Below are 25,459 nucleotides of genomic sequence, written 5' to 3'. Positions count from 1 at the left end.
GACTCTTGCTTAATTTACTAATTAAAAATAATATATATTACTGACACTATCTTTAGATATGTAAACCGATAGTCCCTTCCTTACTGGCTCATACCATAGAGGTGTCAGCTTGCAGGGATCAACTCTCTCTCTGGACCGAGGACACCAACCCGTGACTCTAGGGAGCATGCCTGAAATACTTACTCACACAACAGAACACCATTTTCCAGAGAGGCTCGAAAATCCCTTGTTTCAAAATTCTTCTCAGTTACAGCCTGAAAGACAGATTTGGGTTTTAATTAACTAGAGCTCAGAAAAAGGCAAATTTTTAATTTTATTAGCTAATAGGCATTTAACCTTCAACCTGAATGATTTGCACGTAGCACCAAAAGCCATTCTTCGTGGGAAATTGTGTGCTGGTCTGTGTTACAACTTTCTGCTATGAACAAACACACAGAAACAGCAAATGTTTCCTGAAGTATAACCATTTCATTGGATGGTGAACAAAAGTTACAGAGGCTATGAATTTAAAAAAAAAAAAAAAAAAAAGCAAGAGTATACAGGACGGCTTGGAGGGAGAAGGGGGAATGTAATTATATCATAATCTCCAAAAAGAAAGACTTTTAAAAGACTAAACCAAATGTCCAGTGTATTAAAAAGAAAGAAACTATAGATGATCCACTAAGAGTAAATATACACAATTATAGTATAAACTTGAAATAGCATTTACAATATGTACATCACTGATTTCAATTCTATCTTTAATTTCCTCATTTCATTACAAAGCTAAATACCAGCTACCTGCCCCCCACCCCCACCCCAGGCAAGTGTCCAGCAGCTGGCAGCCTGAATCCTTGTCCTACCTGCCATTCTAGGGAAAAATACATTTTGAATTTAAAGGTCATGAATCTTGCATCCCAGGTCAGCTAAGGGGATCGGGCACAAGATGGAGGAACCTTCACCATACTCCTCCACCTAACACTGTCACTGCTGCCTTCTTAATTCTGAGCTGTTAGGTGACAAAATCACAGCCACCTTTCTACTCAAAGTTAGCAGAGCAGAGCACGGTAGTGTGGGTCTTTACTCCAGGGGCTTGGGGGGCGGGGAGATTGACTCCATTTCTTATAAGTTGGTTTTATAAGAGTCTGGCCAGGCTGTGATATCCTCAAACCCAGGAGAGGGTCCTCCCCATCTAGAGCAATCACCTGTAGTAGAACCAGGCAGCTGCACGGAAGCTTGGTGTATCTGTTTCTGCTGGGAACACTGGGCTAAAGATTAACAATAAAAAACAAATAGCTCTTCCCTCAGCCACATAAGTAAGGACATAAAAAGCACAGCATTCTGCTTAGACAGAACAATGTACTCTTTTGAGAATTATTTTGAGTGGCCCACCCAAGGATTAGCTCAGATAACCTGTGCAACCCATTCCAGAATCCTGCACTCTTTGCCATCAGAAACAAACTCAAAGTGAGGGTGGACACACATAAGGAAAACACAACAGCTCATTCCTCAGGAATCTCCGATCCATAGTCAAAAAGCAAGGCCCAGAAAGGCCTACCACAGTCAGAATCGCCATCTCTAGTGAGAGCAAATCTCTCAGCAGAAGCACCAGCATAGGGCGGCCATGACACTCTCAAGCCAATCTAGATGGGAAGTGGTGACCTTGAAGAAAGAAAGGCTGTGAGCTGCCAATACACGGAGAGCAATGGAGAGCGACAGTCACCACAGTGCAGGCCAGGCCAGAGAGCAGTGCCCCAAGAGAGGAGGGAAGGGACTCAACTCACACATAGCTAAACTCAACCCTACTTCCACTACCTAAGAGCTATGTGACCTTAGACATGTGAAACCACCTCCCACCCAGCTCTGCTCATCTACAACAAGAAAACCAATGGACCACTCACGTGAAAAGGCTGATGTTTTACAGTATGGAGTGACAGTAGCCAAAGAGTGCACACCTCGTCCGTGACATGATTCGATCCTGCATTTACCACTTGTCGGTACTCCAATAACTTAAGACCTAGGACTGAATTATGCCTAGAATGCTATTTGATAAAGTTGAGATACTGGAATAGAGCTACTCAGAAACTCCACCTACCCAGAAGAGCTTATTTTAAAAGATTATCAAAATGGAGCTAGAGAATTAGCTCAGTGGTTAAGGTTCACTAGTTGCTCTTCCTGAGGAATCGGGTTCGAATCCTACTACCCACTCGAAACCATTCTTCTAGCCTCTTCAGGCACTGCATGCACATAATTTCTTTTTAATGAACATAAATATTACAGAAAGGTAGAATTCTAATATGATTTCAGGCCCTTTTCCTGTGTCAAAATACTAATACTAATGTACTCATTCTTCTCTAAATTCGAGCAGTGATAAAACCCTACTTATATTACACTTACAAAATTTACCCTTGGCCATATGACCATGATGAAATTTTTCCATTTATTTGTATGCATGTGTTCATGAGTGTGTGTGTGTGTGTGTGTGTGTGTGTGTGTGCACGCCCACACTCAGGCCAGAAGAAGTGTCAGCTCTCCTACAGTTAGACTCTCAGGTAGTTATGAGCTGACTGACATGAATGCTGGGACTATAATTCAGGTCCCCTCAGAGGGTATCAAGAGCTCTCAACTGTTTAGCCATGTCATGAGCCCCTAAGTCAAAGATTTTTAATAGTAATCTGTATGTTGAGGACATGGAAATCTGGCAGGTTCGGTAACTAAAGAAGGCCAGCATCCCAAAGGCCAGTTGGTTTTCTGTATCAGAAGTATTAAATCTGGGGCCAGGCAGATAGCTCAGTGGGTAGAGGTGGTTGTAGCCAAGCCTGAGAACTGGAGTTTGATGCCTAGAACCGACATGGCAGAACGAGACAAGCCACTCCCACGAGCTGCCCTCTAGGCTTTAAGTGCAGGCCGTGCATAATATGCATGAAGAACATCACACACACACACACACACACACACACACACACAAACACACACACACACACACACACACACACACACACACACACACAATCTAAAACGTCTGAAGTCTGTACAGCCTCAGACCCGAGTAGGCAGACCTACTAGGAATTTACACTAAGACCACACAAGGACAAAATTAGTTGTACGATATCATAAAATAAATGACAGTTGCAGACATCTTAAATTGCCCAGCAATAGGAGATTGGTTAGAACATGGCAGATACAGATAGTTACATCAGGAAATGTACTCATGATTTCAACTCGTAATAAAGGTAGGTTTATCTCTTACAGACAACCCTTAAAATGGTTTTCTACAATTCTATAAGGAAGCATCACACAGATAGGGCAGAAGTAGACCAATGACAATTATTCACCAGTGGTGAAATAAGAGCTATTTTACGTTGTGTCGCTTTGTATTCCTTAACAGTCCCAGGCGGCTGTGTAATGGACAGATTGATTTTGAAGGAGTAATCGGCAAAAGAAGTCAGACTGCATCCGGCATGGGCAAACTCCTGTGTTTCCTACAGGGCACAGAGGAAGGCAGAGGAGGCACCCGGTCTTACACTGGGCAGTTTCTCTGCAGTTATCTTTGCAGTTCACACAGCATTAAAGTCAGTCCTCCTTCTCCTCCTCCCACTCCTCCTCCCCCTCCTCACTTCTCCTCCCCCTCCTCCCCCACTCCTCCTTCCCATTTCACCACTAAGAAATGTGAAGCATACAAGCTGAACTTTCCAGAAAAGCATCCCACACAGCAGACTCCAAAACTCAACAGCAGCTCCCAGGCAACCAGTAAGAGAGTGACAGGTGCATCAGATGGCGAGGTGGTGGGAAGATATAAACAAATGAGTAATTCACTATGTTCCAGATACTTAGGGTTTAGAAATCTAAGTCAATATACTGTTATGCCTGCAAAATTAATTCCTAAGTGTCAAAAAGTAGAAAGAGCAACTCAGACTTTTTCTTTAAAGTTCATTGTTTTTAATCGTCTGACTTCAACAAGATGCCCTCATTGCCTTAGCACAAATTGAATGTGTGTATGCATGCATAAGCGTGTTCCTGTGTGTATGTGCACATGGGAGAGAATGGAAATAAAACATCCGTACTGGAAGATTTTATACAATGAGAATTCTTTTTGGATACTTTAACCTTCTCTAAATATCTTATGACTATATAGAGAAACCCTGTCTTGAAAGACCAAAAAGAAAAAGAAAAAGAGAAAAAAAGGGAAACAAAGCTTGCATACTGTATGTCTGTTATATACTGATTAGTACTGTCTGTCTGTTACGTACCAGTTAGTACTGTCTGTCTGTTATGTACTGGTTAGTACTGTCTGTCTGTTACATACTGGTTAGTACTGTCTGTCTGTTACATACTGGTTAGTACTGTCTGTCTGTTACATACTGGTTAGTACTGTCTGTCTGTTATGTACCAGTTAGTACTGTCTGTCTGTTATGTACCAGTTAGTACTGTCTGTCTGTTATGTACTGGTTAGCCCATCTCAGTAAGTCAAAGAAAACCAATTTAGGCAGCAACTTGTGCAACCGTATAAAAGTAAAGCCAGCTCTAACCCTGCCTGAAGAACTAAAGCGAAACCACACGAAACTCTGAGAGTTTAAAACAAAGGAAAGCAGAAATTTACAGTAACGATTTATTTCAATACAAGAGGCCACCTGAGCTGCATTCCTAAAGTCACTTCCCAACATCTCCCATTGCCCAGGTAAGACCAGGTCAGGATTCTGGCTCCCATGAGCCTGCGTTCTAACTCCCACTCCAGCACTACCCAGCCATGACTGTAGATACTGTTCCCAGTTTGGGATCACCTGTGAAATGGAGACTAAAGGCACCCATCTGTCCTGTGGAGTTAGCCTGAGAATTAAATGAGATGACACACCCAAGATCCCAAATGACTATCCCTGCAGTTCCCATTCAGCCAGAGAGCCTTCCTCAGGAGAGAAAAAGCTTTCTCAGAGAAAATGGCTGTCTGATTTGCCAGGCATTAACATAATATTCTTTTACTTAAAGAGAGAAACTGGCTCCAAAGCTACTAAATCAATTCCATGTCTGGAAACATTGTGAAAATGCTAATGATCTATAAAACACCTCATAGCACGGTGAAGGCAGTTTGTTTCTAAAAATTAAATTATACTTTCAAATGAGATCCCATCCCTACATTAGGAAGAAAAATATTGGGAAGAAATCAGAGTTCTGAAAAAAAAACTAGCAGCTTTAGTCGTTTGGGTCTTCAGTGATTATGAACCTTAGTCATTAGTAAGCTATTTAAGGTGTGATACATTTTACGTAATGAGGCCGTGATTCATAGGATTAAGTAAATAGAGACCACAGGCTTTCCACTTAAGTTATCAAAAGTCAAACAAACAGGCGTGATCCCCTTGTGGCTAGCCACACCTTCCCTTCTGCACAAGTTCTCGGTATCCCTGTCTCTGTCTCTCTCTGTCTCTCTCTTCCTCCCTCCCCCCCTCTCTCTTCCTTCCCCCTTTCCCTGTGGACCAGTTAAATAAAATCAACATCACCTTAAATAATTGGAGGCCACATTCATTCAAAGACAGGGTTTAAACTTGGACCTGTCTCACATCACCACACCACACACACTGTCCTGATTGAATGACACAACTCAGACACCTGACTGTCTAAAGGAAGGAGCAATTTGCCCTCTGTCCTTCACAGTACACAGAGGACATCTGAAAAACGTTTAGCCTGTTTGGAGCAAAAGGGCACCCAGCGTATGTAGCCCAGGCTCCTCCTTCTTCTTGCAGGATGGCATGTGTCCCCGTGTGCTGTGTGATCATCCTGTTGGAAGGAAGCCATGAAGTGACAGATCCAAGCTGGGGCTCCTGGGTGAGATGCCTACTGGAAGTCATAATTAAGCTAATAGGGTAAAGGAGGACAGAGCCGGCACCAGGACACTCTGCGAAGCCCTGCGGCTGAACCTGTCTAACAACCTGTAGCCTCCAAAGCCATTAATAGGGAATTTTTAAAGGGCAAATCCTGTGGAAGAGAATATTAGGTAATGGCTGAGGTAGCAACTGTCAAGTTCGCAAGCGTTCAAAAACAGCATTGTTTTGTTCTGAAATGTCTAAATTTACCTTTTGAAACCTTTCTTGTGTGGCTGATGGTCTCAGTCTAATCCTTTCAGTGGATAAGATTTCTCACCAGCTTTGAGCAACAACCGTCCCCAAAGTTCCATAGCTGAGTTCTAATTCTGGCCATATATCCATGAACCTTATAACTTAAATTCAAACACTTTGGAAATTTCATGTCTGTCTGGTTATCAGCCAAACACCCGTTAGTTAAATGCCCATCAGCAAGTTCTTACCTTAAAACCTTTCACATCGTCTTATGAAGCCATTGAAAAGCGTCCACAATCCCGAAGGCTGTCTCTATAATTTTGTGTAAGTCAAGGCTTTACAGAAGTCAGGGCTTGAATGCATTTGTTTAGAAAGGGAAAGAAGAGGGTCATTTGCTGACCAACAGTAGACTACGAGCTTCAGCTTCGATAACAGCTGATTCCAATTTGTCACCTCCCAACTGACTTAGCGGTTACTAGATTTATGGTCCTTAAGATACGTGTCCTCATCCTGCTGATCACTTCAAATTCCAAAGAGCATTTGATGTTGGAGGCCACAGGAACCATATCATGAAACCATTCACAGAAGAAAGGTCATTTTCCGTTTGGAGTGATAACTGAAGGTTTGCATGTAACGAATGACCTCCTAACAAGATGAGCCCTTCCTCAAGAAGCCGCAGGCTATGAGGTACAAAGGGAGCTAACAAGCTTTTCAGTCCACCTCTAGAGCTTGCAATGAGTCCATCCCCACCCCCTCTCCATTTTGGAAGCAACCACTGCATATCCTCATGACTCCACAAAACAACTGACTTTCCTCTGACAATACAAAATTCATGTCGACTACTGTTTAGAATATAGTAATTTTGACAGATATCTTTAACATGCCCAAAATTCACGAATACAAGGATGATGGCTCACAGCACACATTAGACAAAATAACTAACCCAAAGAGAATAAGGGTCCACCCCATACTTCTTTCTTTTGTTCAAAGTAAATTTACTGAAAAGTTTGCTTGTTGTATTAGAAAAGCTAATTTCCCCCAAAAAACAATAGGTCTTACCTTGTAAACTATGCTCACAAAGAGCACCCCTTCCTTCCAAAGAAATAGTAGGAGTCAGAGAAACTTAGATGGGAGGTCCCAAACTCCCTGGACAATGAAAAGAAGCATCCTAATTTCTTCTGACCTTGGTCCCCCGTGCTATAAACTAAGCCCATATGGTGCCAATCCATTCTTGCTCTGTGCTTTGGGGCCCCCATCACCCTTCCTGACTTGATGCCTTCCTTGTGAAATGTCTCCCATAGGCTGGTGTGTTTGAACACATGGTCCTCAGATGATGATGCTGTTTGTGGAAGCTGCAGACCCTTCCAGAAGTATAGCCTCACCAGGAAAAGTGGACCTACTGTGTAACACCTTTGTGTTTGTAGCTCTGCCTGCCTCCTATCAGGATTCTGCTTCCGGGTTGACAAAGGTACAAATCGGCAGCCCCAAGCTCCTGCACTGACAGCGAGAATCCCCTCAGACCATGAGGCGGAATAAACCCCTGCTCCTTTAAGCCGTTCTTTCTTGTCGGACATTTGGCAATAACAACCAGAAAAGTAATCAATATATCTGTTTATATATAAAGAAAAGTGAGTTATAGATTCAAGTTGAGACTTGGGTCAGTAAGCTTTGAACATCAAATCTGATGACCTCCAAGTGCACAGAGGAGCCTACCTCCTATGCCTCACGCACCCCAGTCCCTACCACACGCTTTATATCAGTCAGCTTCTGACTGGCTAAGTAAGATACAGCTGACCTGTGCATGCTCAGTGCACATAGGAAACCCAATTGCTCATCCTAGGACCACATACAGGCAAGAAGATAAACGGTTACATGAAGAGGATCTCCAGGGGAAGAGGTGACTAGGGTTTTGGAGAAAGACACAGCTTTGATTCCTATGCTCGGGTTACTCACAACACCAACTTAGACAGGGGAGAAACAAATCTTGCCAGCTGCTCAGGAATAAAAACCAAGGTCTGTGAAAACATTTCACTCTAGTGTCCCGGCTTGTGTTAGGTCAACTTGACATCTGAGAGAAGCCATCTGAGAGAAGGAGACCTTAACTGAAAAAAATGCCTCTGGAAGATCAGGCTACAGGGAGTCAAGCCTAGGAAGCATTTCATTTAATTAGTGATCACTGGGAGAATCCATCCCACTGTGGGTGGGGACACCCCTGGGATGGTGGTCTTGGGGGTTCTTTAAGAAAGCAGTCTGAGCAAGCCATGGGAGTAAGCCCATAAGCAGCACTCCTTCATGGCCTCTGCATCAGCTCCTGCTTCCAGGTCCTCTCCCCATTCAGTAACTGTTCTCACTTCCCTCAGTGGCAGACTTGCCTTGAGGTATAAGCAGAATAAACCCATTCCTTCATAACTTAGTTTTGGCATGGTGTCTCACCACAGCAAGGCACTCTAGTGATACACCCCTATAGGTGGGAATAACCCTTTAAACAAGAGCTCATACACGATAGACCTGTTATTGGAAAATTCCCCTGAACTCAGACTAGACTTTAGCTTCCCAGTTAAACTGTCTAAATAAATTATTTTGTCCATTTGCTGAAAAGTTAATTAAAAAAAAAATAAGCTGTCTTCATTTCCCCTTTAAGAGTCTAACCCTGTTTTGAAGTGTGTGGGCAAAAAACGGTATTTTAAGGCGAGGCCATCTCTGCAATCTGTGGTTAAACCTCTGAATTGCAGCATGTGAACTGGTGAACTGAGAGTGTATATTCAGCAAATAACAAGGCTCTGAGGGCCACGGCTCCCCAATCGCTAGCCTCTATGAAGCTCTGGCATCGTGCTACATAATATTCTGGAATACACCAGAACTATTTTTTGCCAACACTAATATCATCTGATAGCAAAACCAAAGCCAACTCCCAAGTCTTCCAAGTCTGTGGTCATCGGAACGGCACAGATCACCAATTCTAAACAGATTCCAGAGTTTCATGGTGGTCACAAGTCTAGAAATGTTTCCAAGGCCACTTGCCCTCTTCGAGACCTTCCTCTAAGACTGGGTGTGGTAATCGCACCTCCCGGTGTAAGCTCCCCAGACCCAGGGGCCCACACAGGGAAAGAGATAGCAAAATCTGAAATAAAGAGTCTAAACCCTCGAGGTTCTCATTCAGCCATTATGAAGCTGAATGCCAGCTGGGCTAAACGCCTTGCGCAAAGAAGCAAAGTAATTTCTGACGGAGGACAAGTTACACCCCAAGTGCCATAACCCACTTTAATCTTATAGTCTAAGCTAATCTCTCTAAGTGACTGTAGCAATGGAGCCCAGAGGTAAACACAAGTGGGAAGAACTAAGTAAAACTATGAGAAGAAAGGAAGATTCCCTTCAGTGCTGACAGTAGGCACAAAAGCCAAGACTACATGAGCCCTGTTTAGACGCAAGTTAAGGTCTCTGAAAACATCCAACTCCCCAAAGGTGCTCTTTTCACACATTCTAGTTCTACGTTACTACGTCTAAAGAATAAATTGTCTCCAAACGTAGGTCCATACTCGAATTTAACCTGTAGCAAGTGGTACAGAAAGTATTCAAAAAGTCGAGAAAAGGGGCTGGGGATTTAGCTCAGTGGTAGAGCACTTACCTGGGAAGCGCAAGGCCCTGGGTTCGGTCCCCAGCTCCGGAAAAAAAGAACCAAAAAAAAAAGTCGAGAAAAAGTCTCCCCAAAGCCCTGACTAGTGCAGGAGTTATTTTTCCCAGATCAACGAGTTTTTAAGTAGCAGGTCTACACGTCGTAAGTGGATGTGAAGATCCATTATCAGAATATTTTAAGTATAGTTATAATGCTTAATATAATCACGGGCTTTTGGGAGTCAAAAGATGCTGCTGTTTTGTGCAGAAATGTCTCACACACAAGGACAAGTCTCAACAAGGACGTGCCTCACCTCCCCGTGAATTCCCGTGAGAGTCATCACTGTGGGAAACATTCCTTTTCAGAAATGGTGTGTCTACATCACAGTTACAGGTTGAAGAGTCCTACATGGACTTCGAATTGAGGTTCTACCCTTCGGTGACTTCGGTGTAAGCTTGGCATTGAGAGACAGAGTTCGTATGTCTGTGACATAAGCATGTCTGCTCACGATTCTCCTCGGAGGTCTACTCCTAAGTCTGTCTGTGGTGCTAATCGACAGCGATGCAGTTCCTCAGAAATCTGCTTGTCAAGCTTCCAACAACCAACTCAGCAATGAATGAATTCCCAGGAGGCAAAGACAAGGTTACAATTCTGTGCCCACTTTGAACTCAGAGAAAATGAAAACCTTTTCTCTGCATGAACTCTCTGGCACAAACATTTATATTTACGGAGCATCGCTCATGGCAAGCATAAGAAGTGGGTGTAACCCAAAAGTTTATCAACCAGTGAATGAATAAACTGACTACAATGAAAACCATATAGCGAAACATCACTCAGATGACTCTTGGAAACAGGTAGAAGGAAAGACGCCAGACAAAAAAGGTCACTGTGTGTCCTTGGCATTGTGAGTGACAATTCCACAGAATTAAGATCTCCTCGGCCCATTTATTATCTTTTTTCCTTACTTACTTCATGTGTTTTCAACACATGAAACCTAAAACACACCTAAGAGCATTAACAAATAGGGCCCCAGCACTTGGGTGTACAGACGCCCATTAGCTGTCTTCTGCAGTGAGCCACGCTTCCAACAACAGAACTGTTAAGAAATCCCTTCCTCAGGCAACTTACATGGTGAGTTCTTCTCCTTAGACTCTTTCCGAGCCTTCGGAGGTCTCAATCACATTTGCGGTTTACCTCAAAAGTTTAACTTACTCATCTAAAATATGCTCGACCAAGAACTAGTTTCATTTGTACTTACTGGAGTGATTTGTTTAAAACTTAGAGAATAATTCTTAAATACCATTTTGGAGCTTAAGACATATAACATACCACATACATTATAGACCCATAGAAATTAACTAATTGGGTTTCCTCCCCCAAATACTGATGACCTTAGGAATCCTTCTTGGGGCAACCCAAGGACCTCCCTTAGCAATGTTGGTGCAGTAATGGCTTCCCTTTGAAAACAGAGAACAGTATCTGGACAGCATTACCTCACAACCAAGAGTGACTGACCCTGAGCCATGGGGGGGTGGGGGGGGAATGTTCTCGCTGCCCTTTTGCCTCCTTGCCTGGTTTGTGAACACCACCTCATAGACACGATATTCATTCCATAGAATAACTCTAACTGAGTCTAAGATTAGCTGCCTATGGAGCTAGTGAAACATAACCTAATCCCTAGGCCTTTCTCTGGAAAATTCTGATTCAAACAACTTGGGCTGGCCCAGAAATTCTCTGACTCAGGGTGTCACTGAGACCTGACTCTGAGAAGAACTGTTTGGATGAGAAGGACTTAGGACCTGCCATGAAGGCCGGATCCCGCCGGTATGTGTTTGATTTTGAACAGGTACCTCGGGCTTCCTTATGAGAGAACAAATTTGCACCAACCGTCACCTCTATGGAGGCAAACGAAACTAAGCCTGAAATCCGTCTCTGCTCTCTGCTGCCACTGTCTGGCACATTCTCAGTACTGCAGGAGTCTAAAATGTTAATGACCAGATCCAGGCACATTATTAAAAAGTATTTCAACAAAACAGCTCATGTTGAGGTTTAAAACGCAATCTAAGGTGGTATTGGGTGAAAGTGGGAAATATTTTTATAATGCCACAAAAGTGTAGCCTTCATTGTGTTCCCACAGAACCATTGTTGGACCACTCGGATAGATTTTTGACGCTTTGTATGTAAACGTTTGTATATTATAGAATCAGTTTACCTGTAGATTCGGGATCCTCCGTGGAACAACTTAGTATAGTTGAAGTAATATTAAGAGTAACTGGACACGTAGTTCAGTGCTACAACACTGTCCTAGCATAGTTGAAAGCCTGGCTTCCATCCTCAATACTAGAAATGTATATGCATTTTTACAGAAAGAAATCCTGACATAAAAAGTGTTCAGATGTCAAACTCGTACTCATTCTTAAGACTTCTGAGAATCTCCTCAGTCCTCTTAACGATTTCCCTCCCCCAGCTTGTGAGCTGGGGCTCAGGAGCATGGCTAACACAGAGATCTGCTTCCCTGGCCCAGGGTTACCACGTGGCAGGCAGTATAGGTCCTTGCATGACTAAGTATCCAAACTGAGCAGAGCCTGTGGCAGGATTGGACTGTTTAGGAAGCGGGAGCGCATGGGTTAATCGTGAAGGCTCCAAAGGAAGATTTGCTTCACCTGGGCTGTGAACCACTTCCTTGCTTCAAACTCTGGGGCTCGCCCGCCTTACAAATGTTTTCTCACGGTGGCAAACTGCAAGCAGCAAATTGTTTTAGACATGTAGCTCTGGCCGGTCCTTGGAGGCCATCCTGCCTCAACTTTACTCTCCCAGAGGAGTACGTCATCTAGAAGAATCTTGCCCCACTCCTCACCTCCAATACAACTGGGGGAACAGCCCTCTGAGAGCCAAGCACACCTCACTTTCTGTGGAAATCCTGGGATTTACGTTTTCTGCACTGCCCAAACTCAAATCTCAGAGTCTTTGTCCTTCCTCATCGCTCCAGATCCACATACCCCAACCACACAGGTTCTAGTCGGCTTCCAGCACAGATATGAATCCAGTCTCCTCTGACGGATGGATGGATGGCTCACCCTTCATTTCTGACTCTTGGATACATTTCAAAATCGACTTTGCACTCCTTAAAAATAGCCATCTTGCTTTGGCTTTCCGAAAGTCACATCAACCAATACACTCAGGCTCCTCACCTCTCAGCCCCCATATATGAAAAACTCGATTCCACCCAAACCTAGTTCTTTCTTTCCCTCCTCCGTTTCCAAAATTTAAATGGCATCTCTCCAAGGCCTCCCCAAACACTGCGATCCTTTCCTCCCAACATCTATGGGACACCAAGTTACTAAACCACCCGCTGGGTAATTATAATACCATTTAGCTTTAATTCACCGTTTCTTAAGACCATTCTTTTCTATCCCAGACCAAAAGGTTACTGAAGTCGGGAATGTCGCCCAAAGATGTCTGGTGATCTTCCTGCACCCAACAGGACGCACAACGAGTAGTTATGATTCATTTTTAAATCTTAAGTTCTGAAGATTTAAATTTGGCACAGGCAAAACCATTTAAGAAAAGAGAGACAAAGACAGAGAGAGACGGAGACAGGGGAAAAAAAAAAATCCGGCCATGGTCTGAGAGGGAGCAAAGGCAATGTTCACTAAGGTTTCCCTCCCTCTCAGGAAACAGCGATAATTCTCCTACACGGGAACCGAGAACAGAGAAAAGGACTTAAAAGCTGGAGAGGCGGGAGGGCAGCGAAGACAGGAGGGTTGTAGGAGCACCATGAAATAATCATCACCCAGCCCCAAGAGGAGCAGATGGCAGCCACAGACAATGGAGCCCCGTGCAGGTGATATGAAAGTTTGATGAATTTCCTAATAGCTTCATGATGAAAGCCTAGAGTCCAGAGATAGCCTAAAAATAGCACAAACGTCAGGGCTACACAAAGCCTAAGAGTGTCCTTCTTTATTTACTCGCCTGTACAATACAGCGAGTCTGAAAAGCTGTTGAGTCAAAACCTGTAAGAGGTGAAAATCATGATAGTTTATATAATGAATGTGAATATTACGCTGTTGGACCCTAAGGTAATGCTGTGGGGTCCTGTATTAGTTCCAATACAAAAAAAAAAAAAAAAAAAAAAAAGAAAGAAAGAAAAAAAGAAAGAAAAAGAAAAAAAAGAAAAAAGATAATTAGTTAAGCACCCACCTGACTCCATCATTATAACCACACTCACTAAATGATCCTGACTGCCCAGCGTCACGACGAGAAGAATTAAGGAAAGCCGCCATAACAAACAACCCACTGGCGATCCTCAAAATGGGCAGATGGAGTTCTACAAGAACATACACAGGGTCCTGTGGACTCTAACTTTTATAAGCCAAATGAGATGCTGCTCGGTGTTTCATCACTATGGTGAAATACTAGAGATGAATTTACGTAACATAAGGAAAGGCTCACTTGGATTTTCATTTTTAGATGGTCTAGCCCTAATTGTTTGCTGTGTGGTAAGGCAGCAATGGGAGCGGCCTACACTGTGGTCAGATTACTCCCCTCACAGTCATGAAGCAAAGGACGTAAAGGAAGGAGTCAGAGTCCCAAAATGAGTCTCCAAAACATACCTCCAATGGCCTCTCCAAACACCAGGACTCTGGTGAGCGCATCTATAAGACACGGGCAACCACGGTCCTTCAAGACCTAGTCTAAGTGAAGCATAGTGACACATACCTGTAAACCAAGCACTTGGGAGGCTAAGGACAATGACTTCAAAGCTAGCCTGATTGATTTAGCAAAACCCTGTTCCCCAAAACAAAGCTGAAGATAGCCATTAGAGTCAGGCTGAAGCAGGGTACTACATAGCAGTGGTTTCTGGACACAATGCGGCCATTGCCCTCCACACTGCAGCTACAGTTACCTCCCTGAGACTTGCGCAAGACTGGCCCCGTCACTATCTCAGCGTGCGTGAAGGAGAGATATGTGGAGGCTCAGCCCCTCACTAAGGGTCTGGGGTTAAGAAAAAGATATCACAGGGGCACTGTTGGGAAAGAAGGGTTTTAGAAGGAGAGAGAGGGCATATAGGATGTAAATGCAGAAAATTCAGCATATACATGTAATAAAGTGTCAGAAATAATGCATAAAAAAATGTTTGAATTGATTACCTAAAAAGATACCAATGATATCAGAAATACTTGGTGATTTCCCAAGGTGATTTAAGAGGACAAGAAATCCATCCGAGAATGGTCACGTGAAGGAAGCTTAATCCTGGCTTGTGTAGACCACAGCATGGAGCAGAAGGAAGGAAAGAGGAGTTGAGTAGGGAAGACGCTGTGAGTTAAGACAGAGGACTAACGCCATCATTGAACGGCGCAAAAGACTCTCCAGGATATGACTACAGCCCACAAGAGCAAAGAACGTAGCTGAAGTCGAAGCAAAGGTCATGGAGCCGGAAGCTTCCAGAACTCCACAGGCCCTTTGGATCTACGTTGTATTTACCATAATCAGTGGCAAGTAGACGCCTGGCGGAACGTGGCGGGTGCCATAAAGGAGGGGTCATCGTAACAGTGAGGAGCTGCGCTGTGCAGTTTAACCAAATGGGGTCGTGTTTGGCTATTTCTATGTGAAGGTCGGGGTAACTGGGAGTAGTACCGAGACACGTAGGGTGCGAGAGACGGCACTCAGTTGGGAAGACTATAGGAAGAGCAGAAGCCTGGGATTTTCTTAAGACAAAGAGTATCCGAGCTGGGTACGGTGACACAAGGCCTTTGACCCCAGCACTTGGGAGGCAGAGGCTGGTAGATTTCTGTGAGTTCAAGGCCAGCTCTACCTACTGAGTTCTAAGACAGCCAGAGCAACATATAAGACACTGCCTCGGGCTGGAGAGATGGCTCAGTGGTTAAGAGCACTGACTGCTCTTCCACAGGTCCTGAGTTCAAATCCCAGCAACCACATGGTGGCTCACAACCATCTGTAATGAGATCTGATGCCCTCTTCTAGTGTGTCTGAAGACAGCTACAGTGTACTTATATACATAAAGTAAATAAATAAAATCTTTAAAAAAAAATAAGACACTGCCTCAAAAAAAAGAAAAAAAAAGATAAATGGGAAGCTTACCTGGATCAATTATTCTAAAATCCAGGATGGACATCTCTGGGAGGAAGCAGGTGAAATGGTAACAGGAAGCCAAGTATCAATCAATCTGACTAAAACCCCTGTCTTGGTTGGCCACTAAGGCTGATACACGTCAGCTTGCTACACGGACAGCCCCATGTGACAGTAAATACATTTAACAGTAAGTAAGTTGGGATGCTAGGGCAAGCCAAGAGCACACAGGCTCTGCATGAATTCTTACACTAAAACAGTGCATTTTAAAACTAAGCCAAGGCTAACACACCCATTACACAGAACACACCAGACGGTCAGTATGATGCCTGACACTTCAAACACGCAGTCTAGGAGAAGGAAATCTTCCAGCTACAGCCATATTATCTAAACCAAAAATATCTTTTCTCCTTGCTATTCTGGGTTTGAACTAAGAATTTCTACACGTGTTATGTCCATGCTCACCAACTAAGCACCTCAGCCAAAACTTAACATTTTAAAACGTTGTTTAAAAGCCAGGCACGGTGGCACATGCCTTTAATGCCAACATTTGGAAGGCAGAGGCAGGTAGATCTCTGAGTTCAAGGCCAGTGTGATCTACACAGTGAGTTCCAGGACTACACAGTCAGGGCTACACAGGAAAACCCTGTCTGGGATTTAAAAAAAAAAAAAAGCTTGTCGAAAGTCTTTTTCTCAGTAACTGACTTTCTAAAATTCTTTCAGTTTTGCTTGGAGTCCGTTTAAGATAGATACACTTATCAAAACTTGGGATCCCTGAAATCTAAAATGAAATCTCAGACTGTGGCTTTACTCGCAGCTTAAAATAATTATTTATAAATATAATGCATAAACAATTCCTTACCGTTATCACTTGCTTTCCTGTCGCTGTGATAAACACTGTAACCAAAAGCCACTCGGGGAGGAAAGGGTTTATTTCAGCTCACAGGCACTCGGGTCATTGATTGAGAAAGTGAACGCAGGAACAGGAACCACCCTGGAAGTAAGAATGTCGCCTAATGGCTGGCTACCAGGCTCGAGTTCAGCTGGCTTCTTATACAGTGCAGGCCCACCTGCCAAGGAATGGCACGCCCCACAACTCTAAACGTCCATAAATTCATATCCTACCCAGACTTGAATGTTTAGCCTCTGTCCTGAGGTCATTTTCACGCAGTATTGCCGTAGGGAACTCTGCCCCAGAGCACTAACCCCTACTCCCACATCCCCACCCCAGTCTGGCTGTCCCACCCCCAGAGGAAGGTGACCTTTCTAAGAATGTTCTCTTGAACCTTAAGAACCGTCCTCTGCAGCTTCCTCCTGTCCTAAATGAAATAATGTTGTGTGGAAGAACTGTACAAACGGAGCTGTTATTAACAGGAAGATAAAGACCGAATGAGTAGAAATCTAATCCCAGATTTCTCTCCAAATGGAGCTGAAAAAGCAGCCAGTGCTTAAGTAGATGAAGAAGGCCCCGTGATTGGAATGTAAATGGCCCCAAGGACCCACAAGTCCTCAGTCCAGGCTGGTGCGGATGGACTTTAAGAAAGGATTGGAGCTTAAAGGTGCTTAACTCACAGGTAGTTTAAGCTTCTGGTGAATTCTTGGCTGAATGAGCTATTAGGAAACTGAGCCTAGTTGGGCACACTAAGACACTAGCGGATATTATGGAAGGTATACCCTGTCCCAGTCCCTTCCCCTCCCCTCCTTCCCACTTCTTTGCAGCCATGAAGAAAATAACATTCCTCCTCCACACCCTTCCACTATGATTTCCCTGCCTTCCCACTAGCACAAAAGCAGTGAAGCCAGGAAATCAGAGTGGAGCCTTCTAAACTGTGAATCAGGTAAGTGTGTCCTCCCTTAGGTGGTCTAACCCAGGCATTTCATCATCGCATTGAAAAAAAAAATGTCTAACCCAAGAATCCTTTGGGAATTTCCTTAAATATGGAGTGAATTTTAAGAATGAAAAACAAACGGACCAGGCATTCCAAACAAAACAAAATTCCAAGCTTGGGAGGAGAGAGAGAAAGTACTAGAAAGATAAACTGAAGAGCCAAGAAGTGGTTCTCCGGCTTTCGAAACAAAACCCAGAGCAGGAGCTTTGCCCACAATCTTGAAGCTGGTGACAGGCTGAGGAAACAAGAACCTTAAGTGAGAGGTAGAAGCAGAGACTCTAGAGCAGGCTAGGAGCGAGAGGAGAGCAGGTCTGAGGAGCACAGCGGCAGCGAGCTCGGGGGTTGGGGGGGAGGGGGAGGGGGATTGGGAGGAGTTGGAAAAGCCCGCCCCCTCCCCCCTCCTCGGTTTCCAGATGCGCCGAGAAGATGCTGAAGGCCCTGAGGGTGTTTGCGGTTTAGGATCCCAAGCAACTTCCATCAGGCTAGGGCAAAGTCTAGATGAAAATCCAACGACCGCCACTACCGAAGACGCTCATCTTGGCCTGCGTTTGTCAGCGCAACCTGGGCTCCCAATAGCTTGCTTTACCGAAAAATTCTTTCTGCTTTTGTGAAATATGTCAGAAAGTCGACCTAAGTAGAAAAATAAGCACAGAGCTTGGGGCCTCTCCCGTCTTTCCGGTGTTAAGCCTGTGGTGGTAGAGGCGAGGACCGCACTTCTGTTCCTTCGTTAAGATTTCTAAATACACGAGTGAGGGAAGTGACCCTGTTCTTAAGTGACATGGTCACTTCATGTTTTCATCAGTGGCAGCCAACACTTCATTACTTGCCTGGATGGTATTTATCCTGGCCTTTTTAAGATTTCTCTTAAAACGGAGAGTTCAAAGTTCCGAGAGAGCCTCACAGGATACTGTCTTTACAAACAACTGCCTCAAATGTTATAAAGTAATTACTAAAGCTTTACTGGAAAGCAGTGGACTTAACACACATAACACACACACACACACACACACACACACACACCCCACAATATACACAACACATACATACAACACACTACATATACATACTACATTCACCTATGCATACACATACCACACACACGCTGCACACGCACTACACACACATATATACACAAATACAACACCACACACACACACACACACACACACACACACACACACATTTTGTTAAAGTTAACCAAATGAAGAAAAGGGGGAAAGCAAGATTAAACACACTTTGCAGCCTCCTATTGACTCTGGAAGCCGCCCTTCTTTCCCACAGATCTCGCTGGTATTCTCCAGAATTCTGTGACAGAGGCTGGATGAATACTGCCCTCTGGTGGTAGGCCTGTCTCTCACTAGGGTTTTCTCCCAATTTATCCAAATTCTTTTTTATGATCAATAACTTTCCCCAATTCTTTTCCTTACTCCAGGGTCATGAGAAGGAGTAGAGGGATGGGGGAAAGTTATGCGGAGAATCAATGAAAATAAATTTTGTTTGAAAATATCGCAATGAAACCTAATACTGTGGATATATTAGCTGATAGTTTTAAATATTTCCAATTCCGAACAAACAAACTATTCATCCACTCTCATCTCCCCTGCCCTTTCTGCTGTGTAAGGACCCAGCAAAAGGGTACCAAGCACGAATCAGGCATCTGACCTTTATCAGACAATAAATCTCCCAGTATCTTAATCTTGGATGTCACAGCGTTCAGATTTATGACAAATAAATTCTTTAAAACATCCAAACTCCCTGACATTCTGCTTCAACAGCCCAAGCTGACTAAAACTAAAGTCTCGAATTTTCGTGCCTTTGCCCTGGTTCCTTACTAGGACCGGCTTTCTGTCGTTGTCCAAGCATTGACTAGATCCTCTACATGACCTTAGGCTGCCATGCAGTCTCTCAACCAAATACACTCTCCTGGTGGCAATTTCAATGTATGTGGCCACGTCTAGGTGACATAAAAAGTAGAAAGCAGAGCTTTGGAGCAGCCGAGCTTTCTTTCCCATGAGTTGGTATGAAGGAGGTGATGACACCTCTGTGCATGTTTTACATGCATACTCTCCCCGTATTCTATGTACACGATTATGGCTGATGGTGAGCGTCACTGTGGGAGCTCAGGAAAGGACAGGCCAAGGTAGACAAACTGAAAACAAGCTCATAGAAGCAGCTGCTGTCTCCTGCCCTCTAGTCGGTCCTCCATCCTTCTCCCGGAACAAGCAGAGAGGTGGGGGCTGAAGGAAACGAACGGCAAGGGCGCTTAATGTTCTTGCAGAAGACCTGGATTCAGTTCTATGTGGGCTCACAACCACCTGTCACCAGTTCTGACATCCAGGGACAGCAGGTGTGCACATGGGCACACACATACAATGTAGGCAAGCAATCATACGTGTAAAAGAAAAAGAAAGTTAATAACAAAGAAATGAAGACAAGAGTCATCCATGAACGTTTTCTCACTAACCCAAGGGCACATCCTCCAAATAGGAATCAGCTGTCGTGAGCCTTAACACAGTTTGGTCTGAAATATCCCCGAAGGGTCAATGTGTCAAGGTCATTTCCTCAGCTGACCACTACTAGAACTATGGCCCCTTTAAACTAAGATGAGGCCCAATGAGTGGTCTTAGGTCACAGGGCACGTGCTTCAAAGAGTATTAGGAGTGGCAGGAACGCTCTGTCCTGAGGTGAGGGCTTTGTCTCTATCGCTGATGAGACAGACAGCGGTCACAGAAGGCAGGGCCCTAGAAAGCAGCAGTTCTGAGTCTTACCTTTGGCCAAAATGGGACTCTGGTTTCTGCTCAGACTTTTTGATACCTTTCATCCTCTTTTACAGCACCTCAAACAAGCAACATGGCCCAGAGGCTGCATGTGAGGACAAGCCCAAAACTGGAGAGCTCATGGGTGGGTCAACAGGGCTGACCGACTCAGCTCTCCATGCTACACCCTCATTTCTGCATGGTCTTATAGAATGTGCCTAGACTATCAACTTAATAGAACCCCACTTTGGAGAACCCACCCCCTCCTAAACAAGAGCTCTGCCTTCTTCCTACCCCTTAAGCTTTCACCAATGAATCTTCTGATACCAGAATATAAAATATCTTTAAGAACGATGGGCCTTTATTGATATGAGGTTGACTCTGGGAAGTTAGGGTCTTGGCAACTCATCGGCCATCAAAACCTCCCCCCAAGCCAGTAGCTTTCAAATTCTTGCCTCAGAAATGTGAAGAACAAAATTCAAGGACCACGGACCGTGAGCTTTAGGACAGTTTATTGTAGACTCATAGGTGGGAGCTTAGGCAGGGGGAGGGCTTTCAAAGTTCCTAAAGAACAGAAGGGGTCCTAGGAGGTAGGGCACCCTTAAGCTGTCCAGTCTGGGGATTTCTTACATGACTTATGGAAAACACTGGAGTGAGGTTGGTGGAAGGGTACAAGATGGTCACTCAATCTGCCCCAACCATGAGATGGACCATCTCTCAGTTTCAGTCCCATAGTCTCCACCTCTAGCCAGAAGTGATGTTTTAGGAGATAACAAAGAAATGGGAACCTGAGCCTCTTCTGGCATTTCAAGCCTCCAGCAAGGACATCCTGCTTTGGGGGGGGGGGGGGCACTGCCTTCCTGGCCTGGCCAGTTTCTATCTTCTCTTCTTATCATTATGATAATTCCTTTCTAAAACCCACCCTCCCCACTGTCCATAAAATTTATTCTTCCAGTTTCAGAGACAACAGACCCAGAAAGCCCAGGCTTGGGGTTGCCTTGGTGGCTGTAGTTTACCTAAGACCCAAGCACCCCCCATTACGTTCATCAGAGGGGAGAGAGAGAGCCCCTTCGTCACCGTCAATGAGCCTCCATGTTTCCTGTATTCCCCCAGAACCCTCAAAGCTACAAAACAACTTCCAATGGATGGAAACCTCCAGGAGTGTGAACCAAAATAAGCCTTTTCTTGTTCTAATTGGCCCAGGTGGTCAGTGACAAAACCAGAAAGCCAACACAAGGACCCTCCCTAAGACAACCGATAGGGAAGGTGTCAGCAGGAGAAAAGGCATGTATGTAATACCACACCCAGACAGATTTGTCACAGGTTGTCACTTATTATTTTGATGGCCTACTCATCTTTCCAAAGAGACAGGTACTGTCCCCTGAGTTGGCTTCACCTACTTCCTACAGTCCTTTTAGAACGTGTGTGTGTGTGTGTGTGTGTGTGTGTGTGTGTGTGTGTAAGTCCAAATCATACCCACTTCCCCTTTCCATGATGCCACCCTGTAATAAATCTGTGTTTTGTCTCTTGTTGATCTTTGTAGTTACTGTCAGTTTATTTCATACTCAGTGATAAAATCCTAGAAGGTAGAGAATTATTCTCCCCTCTAGCATTTTTCCAAGCTTTGGTTTGTTTTGGGTGATGGAGGTTGAACTTGAGACTTTGTGCAGGCTAGGCAACATATTAACCACTAAGTCTAGTCAAAACCCCAGCACATGAAAAGCTGCTTCTCCCTCTCTTCCTCTTCTATTCCATCAGAGGAATTAATATGTGAGAAGCTTAACATAAAAGCAACTTGACGTTGCTTACTGCACTTGCAGAGGACCCAAGTTTGTTTCTCAGCAACTCACAAGGAGCAGCTCACAGTGCCAGCAACTCCAGCCCAAGGAATTGGTGTGCCCTTTTCTTACTTTCATAGGCACACACACACACACACACACACACACACACACACACACACACACAGAGAGACTGAGACAGAGACAGAGACAGACAGAGAGACAGAGAGACACAGAGAGACAGAGAGAGAGACAGAGACAGAGAGAGCAAATAAATACAAATAAACTTTTAAATATTTTATGTTCATTGGGTTTGGACTGCATGTATGTCTGTGTAAGGGTGGTGAATAACCCAGAACAGGAGTGAGTTGTCATGTGGGTGCTGGGAATTGAACCTGGGTCCTCTAGAAGAGCAGTCAATGCTCTTAACCACTGAGCTGCCTCTCTAGCTCCCAGTAAATAAATTTTTTTAACAAATCAAAAGATGAGGGGTTGGGGATTTAGCTCAGTGGTAGAGCGCTTGCCTAAGAAGCGCAAGGCCCTGGGTTCGGTCCCCAGCTCCGAAAAAAAGAACCAAAAAAAAAAAAAAAAAGTAAAGCCTCATTTTGGGGCTGGAGAGTTGGCTCAGCGGTTAAGAGCACTGACTGCTCTTCCAAAGGTCCTGAGTTCAATTCCCAGCAACCACATGGTGGCTCACAACCATCTATAATGAGATCTGGGGTCATCTTCTGGCCTGCAGGCACACATGCAGACAGAAAGCTGTATGGATGTACATAATAAATAAATAAATATTTAAAAAAAAAAAAAAGATGAACACATGAAGGAAGACGCTTGTCATTAAGGCTGGCAACCCCTGACAACCAGGACTGTCTATAACAAAACGCAGCATGTCCAAGAGCTCCAAATGCAAGAAGATGGCCGCTATGTACATAACCCACAGCCATGCGGCTGGGGTGACAGGGATTCTGCCTCTGACCTGTCCCAGATTTTGAGGCTCCTTCCAATTCTCAGGAGTGCCTCTTTCTCTCTTAGAAAAGTGCCTCTATTTCTATCACTAGCCGTGTGTTCTTTCTCCAACTCCTTGTTCCAGGACACAAGCACCTGAAAGTCTCATGAGGGGTTGGGGATAGGGGCACGGGGCTCTACTAGATCCACACCTATACCTGACCTCTGCAAGTTGTGTGTCCCAGACTCATTCTGAAAACAAGGGTTTGGGTCAGCATGTTCTTCCAGGGGAAACTTTGATATAAATAAGGGCCATCAAAGTCTGGAGGAAACCCGAGTGAATATGCCACGGTTTCACTGCTTCTTGTTGACAATGCCTGCAGGCCACTGGGACAGGCAGATGAGCAGATTAAAAAGCCACTTCTAGACTCCCATCCTCTGATCCCTTCCCGCTGTACTCTTTTGGAAGACAGTAGTGGAGGAGGAGGCTTCACTTTCCTTTCCCCTACCCAGGCATGAGTCAACACCAGCCGGAATGTGGAGATGCTCAAACCTGTGACAGGGCAGCCTCATTCCAAAGGCCAGTAGAGCTCATAGAAACTGCAGCCCGGGTTATTGCAAGTTCACGTCTGCCCCGACAGGATGTTTACTGAGTCACCTCAAAGCAAAATTAAATAAAGGCAAATTCCACAGAAATATAAATCAGAGGATGCTGAGAAGCAATGTATTTTTCTTGTTACCTCACAAATTCTGAGGAAATTCCCAGTAGGCTAGATTAATTAGCGACTTACAGAAAATGGTTTCAATTTGCAATATCACTACTTCCACACAATAAATTACAAATTACCGAAAGTCAGTGGAACTACCATGGTAACCCAACGAATTCTCAATGTCAACCAAGAACAAACCTTGAAGGGACATCTAAGATTATCTGATAGCCGGCAGTCAAAGCTCCCCACAAAGAAAGACTCATTATACAAGGAAGACCAGGAAATGCCATCAACTAAGGAGGTGAGGACAGTAGACAGCAATGAGCAGGCCTAAGGTAACTCAAGACTTGTTCCAGCTCAAGTCAGAGCTCAAGTTGCCCCATCGTTCCAGGTTTAGCTCCTCCTCTTGCCAACCGAATAGAGAACGGCTAAGCATCTCATTAGTTCACTGGCTTTTCACAAGAAGGCTGACCAACTCCTACTTCTTCACAGTAAGACTTTTTACCTTGCATAGTCAAAATTGTGTGAAGTGGAGGGAAGAAAAGAGAGAAGCAGAAAGAGAAGGAATGGGAGGAGAAAGAAGAGGAGGAAAAATAAAGATGAGCCTTTATTAAGTGATAGTAATACAGGGTAGAGTGGCCCATGCCTGTAATTCTAGTACTCGAAGATTATGGCAGGAGAATTACCATGAGTTCAGGGCCAGCCTTGGCTACATAAGCAAGCACCAAGCCAGCCAGGACTATATAGCAAGACGGTGTCTCAAAATATAAGTAACAGAAAGTAGTAATAATTGGTGCTGAGACACAAGTGGGCGTCTCTATGCAAAATAGACAAAAGTAAACACCAGCGCCTACTTTTCACCCTAGCACAAGGCCAAAGGAATCTAACTTCATTGTTAAATTAGAATCCTTGAAACTTCCAAAAGGAAATAGGGAAGCTGGGCATGGTGTGCACGCCTTTCACTGAGCACTTGAACAGCAAGGGCAGAAGAATCAACAGTCCAAGGTCATCTTCAGCTTCAGGGCAAATCTGAGAATAGCCTGGGTACACAGGACACTGTTCAAAGAGCCATTTTTATAAATAAAGGACTAAAGCCCTTTATGGTTTTAGTTGTAGAAAAAATACATTAGATATGTGCTAAAGCCGCGATGTAGAAAAGAGAAAACTATGTATTTCTTCCAGATGAAAACATCTCTTTGAAAGATACCAAGAAAAAAAATGCAAATTGAGTCACCGGGAGAAGAAATATATCTGATGAAGAACTGATCCAAAACTCAGAACTCTCGAAAAGCAATTCAATTTCAAAGGTGGGCATATATGGCCAGCAAGACGTCTCAGCAGTAAAGGTGACAACCACCAAGCCTTTGGAGGAGCGCGGGCGCGGGCACGGGGCCTGTGTGGAGGGAGGTCAGAGGACAACTTGCAGGAGTTTGTCCTCTCCTTCCACCACGTAGATCCCAAGGGCTAAATTCAGGTGGCTGTGCTACGCATGATAAATCCTGAACCCTACATTCCTCACATCCTTACTCCAGAACCCTCTAGATGAATTCTTTGCTATTTACTATCTAGTAAACATTACTTCATAACCATGGCACCTATCGGCCATTTGTCTCACCTTCCATAAATCCCTACAGGAGAGGGTTATTACCAAG

General features: G+C 44.3%; 1 protein-coding gene across 27 annotated transcripts in view; it reads right to left on the bottom strand.

The window, feature by feature from the left end:
- The window catches only part of Lmo7 (LIM domain 7), a 202,866-nt gene that overhangs the window by 135,823 nt on the left and 41,584 nt on the right, over positions 1-25,459 (bottom strand). For all 27 annotated transcript variants that reach the window (XR_010057841.1, XM_063274456.1, XM_063274460.1 and 24 more), the window contains one exon: positions 184-254. Coding sequence is in view for 26 of the 27 variants with exons in the window: in XM_063274456.1 (XP_063130526.1) it covers positions 184-254 (71 nt within the window). In the remaining variant the exon portion in view is untranslated. The remainder of the gene's footprint in view (positions 1-183; positions 255-25,459) is intronic.

Source organism: Rattus norvegicus, chromosome 15 (genome assembly GCF_036323735.1).
Source record: "Rattus norvegicus strain BN/NHsdMcwi chromosome 15, GRCr8, whole genome shotgun sequence".
Taxonomy (NCBI): domain Eukaryota; kingdom Metazoa; phylum Chordata; class Mammalia; order Rodentia; family Muridae; genus Rattus; species Rattus norvegicus.
The sequence above is the reverse complement of the archived record's forward strand: the minus strand, read 5'-3'. Positions and strand labels throughout refer to the sequence as shown.